Here is a 12,629-nt window from a genome sequence, read left to right as displayed (position 1 = left end):
AGTGTACTGTTTTTTTGAGAATATTTTGTTTTTGGTGTATTTTGTTTTGTTTTTAGTGCATTTTGTTTTGTTTTTAGTGTATTTTGTTTTTCATAAAACAAATGTTTTACAAGATCTATTTTCCACGTTTCTTGTCATCGAATAGTAAGGATGTTTAAGTGTGGAAAATTTCAGTTTACAAAACAAATATTAAATGTAGATTTCAACTTTTGTAATAGCATTCAAATAAAAAAAAGTTTATTTAAGACATCAAAGTCGTATTGCAATTAATTTAATATCAACAGAAAGATAATCTGAACTTTATTGTAAGTAGATAAGGTGTATTTTTGTATTACCATAACTCAGCGCCTGTACTCGGTGACCGTAATTGATGTCGCGAATGCTTCTTTGAGTTGACATCGTTAAAGGCAGTTTCGTTAGCTGTGGTGCGAGATATTTCCTATCCACGCATACTATACCTCCCGCATGGGAGAACCGTTTTCAATACTAATATTATCAGGATTATTACCGTCACCAGCTCACTATACGTACCCACCGAGGGGCTAGGAGCCTACCCGAAGTTAGGGTGACTAAGCCATAGTCAACCACGTTGGACAAGGGCGGGTTTTTGACTTCACGCTTCTTTGAATTTCTTCGCCGATATGTGCAGGCAACACGATACTTTCGACGTTAGAACGTCGGGTAAATATGTTCATAATATTTTAAATTCGAAAAATCGGAATATTACATTTCTGCATAGCAGGATTAAAGCCCGAGACCTGTAGATTAAAAGTCAAGTGTTTGAACCACTGAGCCATCGACGTTCTCCAATTCGACGTTAGTTCAACGCTCAAGATTTGTTCGTCCAATTTTCATTACTCTCCTGCATACCTTATCTAATGCACATGTACAGTCGTGAACAATATCCGAATGGTTTTAATTCTTTTTGTGAGAGTTGAAATGTTAATTTGCAAGCCTTTTCTACGCGTTTGTACTACTTTTGTCGAACAACGTTCATTGTGCCGCTGTAATGAACGTGGGAACTGGGTTGTATTGAACTGTTGCTTTTCAAATATCCATTTATCTTTGTTCTATTATACTCGCTAATATGAAACAAGTTGCTAATAATAATAATGTTGATTAAATATTATGTTATTTTTTACCTTACGTAATAATATTTTAATAATTGAATAAACAATAATACCCCCGAGATGCAGTCGTGGATATTTGACTCTAAGTGGGAAGTGAATTAAATTCCTTAACTGTGTATTCACATATTTATAGTTAATACTAAGTAACATTATTTGCTTCATAACAAATGTTATAATCCCAGTAATTGCACATCCTAGGAAAAGTAAGGAATGATGGGTCAATAAAAGCTCGATACAGACTCAATAAAGGATTTTATGACCGTATTTATTGACTAGCTTTATCGTAGACCGCCTTTACTTAGAAATAAGTTATTTATAAATCGAAGTATATCCTTACATAATACTAGCTGTTGCTCGCGACTTCGCCTGCGTGTAATTAAAAAATATAGCCTATGTTTTTCACAGATAAATCTTTCTAACTGTGAAAGAATTTTTAAAATCGGCCCAGTAGTTTTTGAGTTATTACAATACATACAAATTACAAAAATACAAATCTTTTCTCTTTATAATATAAGTAAAGATAAAGATATAGATTTAAAAACTTCACCTATATAATTGGAATCATATTATAAATGCGAAAGTTTAGATGGATGGATGTTTGTAAGTGTTTGTAACCTATACGGCTGAACGGATTTTGATGAACTTGGCACAGAAGTAGAGGATAGTCTTGAAAGAACACATAGGCTACTTACTTTTGTATTTTTTTATTCCTAGCGGACGGAGTTGCAGGCGTATGTTTGTATAAATTAATTTACAATTTTGCCTACTCACGTTCGTTTTAACTAAACAGTTGTATCGTTCAGTTAAGATTACAGTTGTAACTGAACGTGTATGGCCGGCTTTATCACCCGATATCGTTAGTGCTAATGCAAGTTTGATTTCTCTTTTACTTGATGATCCGTCACTTTTTCACTTCCTTGTAAAAGCTTTGAAAAAGCACATTAAGTTATACCACTTTATTAGACTAGATTACACAAGGATGAAAACTTATTATGAAACTATCGCTTTGATATAAAACATAAACCCAATATGTAGGTTTGGTATTAAGTTTTTTTTTTATAATATAGGGTGGCAAACGAGCGGCCTGAATCTACCGAAATGGAAAGCAACCGCTGTCCATAAACATCTGCAATTGCAGATGCGTTGCCTACCTTTAATTGACGGAGGAGGAGACGCACATAAAAAAAGACATTTCTCCTTCCTATGCGTCTCCAACACCGTCAAATCCACTTTTCCTCCCCATCCTTTCCTCTTAAGAAAAGGGTAAAAAGGGAAAGAGACTAAAATTAAGCCTCCGGCACCACACTCATCAGACGAAACGCGGAATTGCTTCCACTTCACGCCTGTTTTCTGTGTGTTCATGGTATTACACCGGGCGAGCCGGCCCATTTGTGCGAAGATGTTGAAGCGGGCTCTACCACAGTTAGTTTTAGAAAGAGAGTAACGGCCGGAACCTGAAACGATTCATGAACAATTCGCTTTATAAGCGCCGCTTAATATCTGACGTCAAAATTTTTAGTAACTGTGGTGCGATTGTCGATTATTTCACAGCCAATTCAACTGTTTGTTTGTACGACTACTCGTAAAAATCTAGTAATGTGCGCACTTATGGAAGTTACAGCTCATAAGCTCATAGGAATCAATGCGCGACTTAACAGTTGTGCGATAGTTTAGTCAAAGGCGTGCGCGTGCTCTAACAGTGTTTTAAATTAAAGCGTGGCGTTATCATTACGCTGTTCCAAATTTAAATGTCATTTGGCTACATTATAATTTACTAGCTTTCGCCCTCGACTCCGTCCGCGTGGAATTAAAAAAACAAAAGTGTTTAGCCTATGTGTTCTTCCAGACTATCCTCTACATCCATACCAAATTTCATCGAAATCCGTTAAGCCGTTTAGGCTACAAACTCTAACAAACATCCATCCATCCATCCATCTAGACTTTCACATTTATAATATTAGTAAGAAGTAGGATTGCTATTAATTTTAGTTTTACAAAATCGTAACTAATTAATTATGCAGCCTTTAATTGGCAGTTCTATAATGGGAAAGGTTTTCTCGTATCTAATAAATCTGTGCAGCGCTGCACCGCTTTAATATGATCTAGGTTTAAATGAGTATTGATCGCGTGGTTTTGTAAAGCCCTGTAGCGCTGTGTGAGTCAGGATATGTCAACTGCAAGCATTTCACTGTCGTATTCACAAAAGCACTCGTGCGTTGGATTTTAATAAGTTTTCACGCAAAGTTTTTATAAAGCTTTTGTTCATTAATAAACGCTTTTTTTAAGAGTCTTGAAATATTTGTTTATAAATTACGTAGTTATATTATTGTGGTTGTCTATAGCCACCCCTAACTTAGGTTGATGGTAATAAAATGTTGCTATTATCATTAATGCTGAGTTTCTGAATGTCTATTAGTGTTAGGCTAAACAAAGCTTCAAAGGAGTTAAACTCATGTCACGTAGTTCAGAAACGCATATTAGTTGTCGAACCAAAAGTATTAACGAGTGGTTAAAAGTTAAAAGTAGCTGGGAAACCGGCTATAAGATGTTTATAGTTTTTAAATGATGTAATTATTGTTACAGCTGTAATATTGTGCGCGTATGCGGCCGAGGAAGTGGAGAAGAAGAATGAAATGACAGATCTCGAGCAGATGGAGTCTCAGGACATGAGGCAGGCGCAAGAGGGTAACCAGGACCAGTACAGAACGGGGAGGAAACAGGTAATATTAGACAATTGTAACCGTGTTTACTGCTACATTTGATGCTGCACAGTCATACGAAAAAACATAATTAATCTTATCCTCCTAATATTATAAATGCATGTTTTTTAGAGTTTGTAGCCTAAACAGCTGAACGGATCTTGATGGATTTATTCCTCCTATGTATTCTTCTAGACTATGTTTTACTTCTGTGCTAAAATATAAAACATAATCTGGAAGAATGCTTAAGCTTAGTTCTTTTTTTTAATTCAACGCAAGCGGGACACGAAAACTAGTGATATCATAATGATTGCTTAACTTGGAATAATATAAAGATGCAGTAAATGGCGATGGCATTGTGTGTCATATAACAGTGAGTTAGAGCAAAATAATGAAGTGAACACAGTTAGATAGACACTTAAAGATGCATTAAAAGACGATGGCACTGCGTGTTTTACACGAGGGAGTTAGGGTGGAGTAAGAGCTAATAAATGCAGTCCAGTAGTGAATACAGTTAGAAAAATTCTGCTTTGATAGTAAAGTGCATTCTGTTCTTGTGTGAAAGGGGTTTAGACTTAAAATAAAATGTTTGATACGATTTATCTTGTTTATTAAATGTTATTCTTGGATCAAATCTTATCCATCGTTAGATAGAAGTCATGGTTTATACATCAAATACAAGCCAAGAGAGACAGTCCCGTTGTCGTACTTTAAATTTCAAATACACGCCTTTCGTCTTTCAATGTCACTCAGTCCTAACTACACGATAATAAGTGACTTCAGATCCCGAGCTCTTTGAATTCAAATACCGACATCTAACAGGATTTTATTGCTTCCTGGTTTTACTGTTAGACGTTGAGTTTTGTAACAAGCTTCAATGTATACGGATCTTTTAGATAAAGTACATCTTTGAGTAAACTATATCACAACTGTTTTGTCTCGCTTTGATTCTTGATATGGAGGTGCACACTACTCGATGTCTAGTTATGCAACTAAACAGTTGAATGGGTTGCGAAACAATTGACAATCGCACAACTTTTGTGTGACAGTTTAATCAAAGGTGTGCGCTTACAGATTTAATTTGAGTTTTATGTTAGTTTTCTTCGAAAAAAGATTAAAAATGGAAATTAATGGCTTGTACCTATCTGAGTTACGTGCGTGACGTTATTGTTGGTTTCATTCTTTCAAAGAGTTATTCAATTTTGGAGATGCAATTGAATTTATTTCTTGAATTTAAGAGCCCATATTTACGTAACTTTTGTAAAGAAAGGGAGTCTATATAAACAAAATTAAACGGTTGGGTAAAAAAAAGGTTGAGAAACCAGTGTAATCATACTAATATTATACTCGTAAATGCGAACGTTTAGATGGATGAAATCTGAGGTAGATGATAGTCTGAAAGAACACATAGGCTAGTGACTTTTGTTCTTTTATCCACGCGGACGGAGTCGCTGGCGAAAGCTAGTAAAGTAATGAACACATAAAAGTTCTAATTATAATAATTTAGTTGTTGATGATGATTACATTGTAATATAACATCTTAATGTGCCATAAGTACCACGTTTGATATTAATCTCTCCTTATAACCACAGTGTTTGAATGGCGGCATATTAAAATGTGACAAGTAACATTATCTGAACTCATTATTCATTTTTAATATTAGAGATGTTAGTCTTCAATATTAATTTATTTTATATATATTTCTAATATAATAAAGGGTAAACACACACTACTTTGTAGTGTAGGATGTCAGTAATCATAGTATATTTTTGAACGAGCCGTTGCCCGCAACTTCGTCCGCGTAGTATTAGAAAACATACGAACTATATAAATTACAAATAGCTACGTATCCTCGGGAACCGGACATTTCTCGGGGATGAAGCTTATCCCATGTGTACTCCAGACTTTGTTTTATATCTGTGCCAAATTTCAATAAGATATGTTGAACCGTTGCAGAATGATCAAGTAAACATTAAAAAACTAAATTAATGAATCCCACGGGAACCGTAACTATTCCCGGGATAAAAGTATGTGTTCTTTCAGACTATGCTCTAAACCTGTGCCAAATTTCATGGAGATCCGTTCAGCCGTTCAAGCTACATCCATCTATCCATCCATCCATCTAATCTTTCGCATTTAAAATATTAGTATGAAGTAAGATAATTCTTTAATAAAACACTTACGACACGCTTTAGGCTATATATTTTTACGCTATTAAACTTGGATATAAGTAAAATGAAAGATAACCTTCATATGGGAAAGGGACCATGAACTACATGCTGCCAACATTAAGGAAGCAAAGTTATTATTGTAACGGTAATTTTGAAATTTGCAATTTAGAATGTGACATATGTAAATAATAAGAATTTAACATGTGTAAATATTACTTGACTTGTAATCTACAGGTATTGGGTTCGAATCCCGCCGTCTACCAATGTGATTTTCGAATTTTCATATGTACATAATTTACCTGACGTTCTTACGGTGAAGGAAAACATCGTGATGCAACCTGCACATATCGGCGAAGAAATTCAAAGATATGTGTGAAGTCAACCAACCCGTAATTTGCCAGCGTGGTTGACTATGGCCTAGTCACCACTTAATAGGGTAGGCTCCGAGCCCCTCGATGGGGACGTATAGTGAGCTTGTGATGATGAATTCGATGCGGATGAAGCTGCATGGAAACAGCTAGTTGTATAATAAATTTCATTTAGAATTATTGAGTGTTAAGCGAGTAATATTGGAAACCAGTAATGAGGTCTAAAAGCTAACAATATTAAACGGAGAAAACAATATTTTTTTCTTATAAAAGACAATTACTTTCACACGTGCTTTAGGAATTACATTAAAAAGGACATAATTGGATATGCTGTATTGATAATGCTATTAGAAAATATAGAGTTCACTTCAAGTGTGAATAATTTCTACGCACGAGGACTTTTATTACCTACCCATTTCGTTGAAATGTCATTTGACGCTCAAAATGCAGTTAGTTCGAAACAGGCCACAGCATGTGTTAAGTTATAGGTTATAGTGACAGTTTTCCGAGCTATACTCTTAAGTGGGTAGTGAATTAAATTCTTTGTCTGTAATACGCCCTTTCACTTCTATGTCCTAAATGCAACATCACGATCGGCCCTTTGGCTTGTCGCGGAATATTCTAAGTCCATGTTGTGCAACTATTCGAGATTTTGTCTCTTAGATAACTTAATAATTGCCTAATGTCTTACAAAATGGGCGATAACAGACATTCGTTAATATCTAATTTATTTATTTATACAATTTACATCACAACCAATTCAAAGATAAAGATATTATGAGTCATTTTGGAACATTAATGGCCGGTTTCCCAGAATTTTACCAGGCGTTTTTAAACTATTAAACTCAAAAACTATTATACTGATTTCAATAATTATTTCGACTAAATAAAGATCATTTACAAGGAAGTAAACTAAGCTGTTTTATAACTAAACTAGTGTTCGCCCGCGACTCCGTGTGCGTGAAATTAAAAAAATCAAGTAGCTAGTTCTTCCAGACTACACTTTACTGAGAAATTTTATCGACATCTGTTTAGCAGTTTAGGCTACAAACTCTAACATACCATCCATTTAAACTCTCGCATTTATCACACACTAGCTTTCGCCGGCGACTCTGTCCGCGCGGAATTAAAAAAATAAAAGTAAGTAGCCTTTGTGGTCTTCCAGATTATCCTCTACATTCATGCCAAATTTCATCGAGATCCGTTTAGCCGTTTAGACTACAAACTCTAAGAAACATCCATCCTATTGATTTTAAACTAGGCTAGAAAACTGTGATATAGAAATAAGATACCTGTAAATTTAGATTTAGACCAATTTTAAACTTTTTTGAAAATAAAAACACCCGCATCCCAGGTCCCTGAGAAATATATGTCAGGGGAGCGACGAGAGCGGCAGAAGCCGCAAAAAAAAAAAACATCCATCCATCGTAACTTTCGCATTTATAATATTTATGTGATTAAATGATATAATAATATAATACTAATAAGACTAATAAAATTAGTAAGTATGATATGATAAAATGTGAATATAACGATCGTATATTAAAAAAACCATTGTCATAACGTATTTAAGGTCATCGAACTTAATCTCGGTATAAAACTAGGAGATAGTTTTATATGAAACATTTTATTTCCGAGACCGTTAATCTTAAATGGTATTGAACTGTCCTGAATAACAGATTGTACCAAAATAAACGTACTAGTAATCGAATGAATGACTTGCTGAACCCATTTTTGCTTCCTCATTCATATTATTATAGCAATTTCGAGCTTATCTATAAGAATAGAAAAACTGTAGAAATTTTATTTCGTATATATTTTTTGTTATTTCACTATTTTCATAAGACAAATAAAAAAACTCGTTTGTTTAATTTTCGGCTTAGAATTGAAATGATGCAATTAAACAGGAATTTAGGATTTAGTTTTACTAAATTGTATAGTATTTTATTGTTTAGAAAATTGTTGACTCTTAGTGTAATTACGTGTAGAGGTCAACGCTTGTTACAACTATTATAGTGTCTGCTTTCACCTTAAACTGTCGTTAGATTGCAATATTTGACTTAATATAAAAAAAACAGTTGAAAAACGAAAAAAAAAATACTATAATTTTTCGCAGCCAATTCAACTGTTTAGTTGCACAACTAAAAATCGAGTAGTGTGCGCACCTCCATATCTTACTTCTTACTAATGTTATAAATGCGAAAGTTTAGATGGATGGATGGATGTTTGTTAGCGTTTGTAGCCTAAACGGTTGAACGGATCTCCATGAAATTTGCCACAGGTTTAGAGCATAGTCTGGAAGAACACATAGGCTACTTTTTATCCATGGAATAGTTATGGTTCCCGTGGGATTCATTAATATAGTTTTTTAATGTTTACTCGATCATTCTACAACGGTACAACATATCTTATTGAAATTTGGCACAGATATAAAACAAAGTCTGGAGTACACATGGGATAAGCTTCATCCCCGAGAAATGTCCGGTTCCCGAGGAATACGTAGCTTTTTGTAATTTTTATAGTTTATATGTTTTCTAATACCACGCGTACGAAGTCGTGGGCAATAGCTCTTAATATCATAAGAATTAACGGAAGACTAAACAGTTGTGTGATATTCAAAAGTGTGTGCATGCTATAAGCAAATAACAGCACTGACAGTGTAAATGTCACTGTTGTAATGATCGAAATGTCACATGTGGTAATTCTTTCATCTCACCCGAGACCGCGTTATTCAAAAATTGAGTAATTTCATTTGTCGTTTGCGCTCCTAATACTGTTTTAATAACATCTTACATTTCATAATCTAGCGTTATTAACGTCGCAAAATAACTGAATGTTACGCGAGGAATTGCAATGAATAATGACACGTTATGTGAATAGCGTTGCAGTGGACTGTTATTTTATAATTATAGCAGTTGTTAAATAGCTATTTTTAGCGGGTGTGAAAACTAGGCAGTATAAAATATTTTTTAACACTAAATTATATCTTCTTAATTAAGCGTCCGCATACCTGAAACTAAACTATCGCACGACTGTCAAGTCTCGCTTCGATTCCTATGAGCTTATACTCGTATGTATGGAGGTGCGTTCACTACTCGATTTTTAGTGTAACTAAACTGTTGAATTGGCTAAGAAACAATCGACAATCGCACACAGTTGAGCGATAGTTTAGTCAAAGGTGTACGCCCGCTCTAAGTCATTAATATCTTTACTCTTATTAATAAAATGATAATACATTATTAGATAACTGTGATTATAGTGTGTCTAAATAATTTAGATTAGTTTGACAATTCATTTCAAATTTAGTAGGTATGGGTTGTGTAAAATCAGTCATGAATCTTATCGATTTTCGATTTTTATTCTTGTAGAAGTTGAAATCGATAGATTTATAGTAATAACTGGTGATTTTTTTTTAAAAACACTGTTTTCTCATATTAATAATGACCATAACAAATAATGAGAGTAAATAAACGTTTAGCCGTACGTAATGGAATTGGATTTCGCTATTATTTCTGTCATCTCTAAATTCTTTACACTATAATCAATACTAGAATTGTCCTGTGAATTAGTTAATAAGAAAATGATAATTTTAATTGAGTTCGATAATTATTTAAACCGAATATCGATAGTTCAAAATCGTTCGCTGTGTGTTTGTTTCGTCACTACGATACCTGTCTATTAAGTATGGCATTTGCCTTCATACAAATTGAATTCGATACTTCATATGCGTCATTTATCAAACTAATCTATCTTACTTAGACAAACAATAGTGATTAATTTTATATCTCCTCTGTCTACCTTATTACACTTATATATTTGCTATTATAATTAGCCTCTGTCTACATTACTCTTGTCAAAATGTTTCTTCACCTTCTGGATCCTTAGAATTACTCAATAGTAAACTACTTTCATAGTTAGACATATACTTAACTAAATTCGTGTTGTATTTGATTGCATGCTGTACCGTATGATTTCCGAGGGTCCACTAGTATTGCATAAATTTGTCGGTTGGTTGAACTCTTGGTATCGTCGGTTGGTTTAAACGTGGACGAACAATGTTCCGATCTATCACCGCTTTCACCGAGCTAGTAACGCGACATCTGGTGGCAATTACTGTAAAACTACTGTTATGCTACTTGATTAATGTTGACGACATTGAAATTACTGTTTTTTATTATTATTGTTATTTGAAGACATATATTTGTTTCAGGAACAAGTTGCACCAGTACAAGAAAATCAGGAGGAAGATAAATCAAGTGGGTAAGTAGACAGTTTTATAAATATACTGTTAAAACTGAAAGTTAAGTCACATTTGCATGAAATGTTCCAAACTTAACTGAAACACACTATGTTTTTATCACGTTCAATTTAACCATAATTAAACTATACGTTTCATTTTCCAGAAGCGGTCAAACAGAAGAATACCGTCCCGGGCAAGTGTTCTCATTGAACGCACAGGAACTGCTTGAGCTGCAGCCGGAGAGGAAGGCGCCGCTGGCCAGCAGTCAACAGCTGCAGCAGTTATACAACCCGCAGCAGGAACACAAGCAGAACTTACAGCAAAATCTGCAGCAAAATTTACAGCAGAATTTACAGCAAAACTTACAGCATAATTTGCAGCAGAGTTTACAACAGAATATACCTTTCTACTACCTGGACCCTCAACTCGCAGGACAGGTGAATGCTTGCTTTATTAAAATCTAAGCTAAATAGAATGCAACCCGAGGGCAGTTTTGGATGCATTCTAAAACTTGTATGTAAGCCATCACAGATGTTGCCTGTTGAGTCACCGACATTCACAACTATTCAAAAATAGTTACATTAAGAACCTGCTCGAATAAAAATAATATTACTTCCAGGTGTCACTCCAACCATCTCATACCGTTATCGCTCGCCCTCATTACACGTCCAACGGTGGGGAAGCGTCAGTGGGAGCCGCGCTTTCGGTGAGCGACAGTGGCAGCGCGACAGCACATCCCTTCGACCAGGAACTCCTGGCACTGCTCAGCCAGGCGCGACAGGAAGACGATAGACCGCAGATTTACTCGCAGCAAATCCTACCTCAGGCCCTTGGACAACAGTACCAGCAGGTGAGATAAATCGTTTGCTGATAAAACTGTGTTATCATTATGTTAATGAAACGCCGATTTATTGATTTTTTTTGTATTTCAGGTTGAAAGATACGTAACAAAAACTAGTAAAAAACCAACTAAATTGCGTCCGAAGGTACAAGTGGTACCAACACAAGCCTCAACCGCCCCTCAGCAATATCTTATCGAAACAACCAACGTGCAATCTCAAGCGCCGGCGCTACAGTACCGGCCCCTACAGTCACAGCGTACTGGACAAACCCTACGCTATATTCCCTTGCAAGTCGCCCAGCCCGCGATATCCCAACCATTGTACGAACGTCCAGAATCTCAAGGTTTGAAGATAGTCCCAGCTCCAAATCTGCAAAACCTACAGCCGCAATCTCAAGGTAACTACGTCTTCGTACCACAGTATCAACAAGCAGAAGTAGCTCAGCCAAAACAATACAGGTTCGTCGACACACAAAGACAGACGATACAGACCGTCAGACAAGAACAACCTAGAATCGCGCTCTCTAACGTAGAAAGACCAGTGGCGTATTTAAAACGATTCCCTGAGCCCGAAAAGGCACGTACAGTTAAAATTTACAACCAATCCGGTCTTGAAAGTGTAGCTGTTCCCCAAGGTCAAAACGAACAATACTACATTAGACCGTTATACAGACAGAACGAGCAAAGACCTAGATACGATCTCTCTGCGTTAGCTCTAAGATCTTTTGAACAGGCAAGAGCTGTTGAATCAACTAAATCTCCTTTGTCAACGATTTACGTCCACAAGAACACTGCACCTAAGAAAGTGGCGAGACCTTCAGTAAGGATAGAAACTCAAAGGGAACAATCGGCTAGTTCTGAATATCCTATTGAACAAGGCAGAGCTTTAGAATACCAGCGCCCTCAGTTGCCACCACCGAAGAATAACAAAGCGTATACTCCAGAAGAATTTGACGCGTTAGTAGCTGCAGGTTACTCTGTGACGCCGATACCCGTTGGGAATGTGGGTGAAGCAGCGCAGTCCCGATCTTCAGCAGAAGTGGTACAAATCCCTCAACGACGCGTATACAACAAACGTAATCAATACTTACCTCTAAGATCTGACGAAGCACCTTAAATAACGACTATTGTACAGAAATTTTAGAATTAACGCTAGATAATTAAAATATTTTGTAATTTA

General features: G+C 35.6%; 1 protein-coding gene across 1 annotated transcript in view; it reads left to right on the top strand.

The window, feature by feature from the left end:
- The window catches only part of LOC106110375 (PAX-interacting protein 1-like), a 32,090-nt gene extending 19,461 nt beyond the window's left edge, over positions 1 to 12,629 (top strand). Inside the window, exons 2-6 of the mRNA XM_013292194.1 lie at positions 3,714 to 3,850; positions 10,579 to 10,628; positions 10,772 to 11,045; positions 11,228 to 11,458; positions 11,541 to 12,629. Coding sequence (XP_013147648.1) covers positions 3,714 to 3,850; positions 10,579 to 10,628; positions 10,772 to 11,045; positions 11,228 to 11,458; positions 11,541 to 12,566 — 1,718 coding nt within the window. The 3' untranslated portion in view covers positions 12,567 to 12,629. The remainder of the gene's footprint in view (positions 1 to 3,713; positions 3,851 to 10,578; positions 10,629 to 10,771; positions 11,046 to 11,227; positions 11,459 to 11,540) is intronic.

Source organism: Papilio polytes, unplaced genomic scaffold, assembly GCF_000836215.1.
Source record: "Papilio polytes unplaced genomic scaffold, Ppol_1.0 DF820678.1, whole genome shotgun sequence".
In the NCBI taxonomy this organism is placed as follows: domain Eukaryota; kingdom Metazoa; phylum Arthropoda; class Insecta; order Lepidoptera; family Papilionidae; genus Papilio; species Papilio polytes.
The sequence above is the reverse complement of the archived record's forward strand: the minus strand, read 5'-3'. Positions and strand labels throughout refer to the sequence as shown.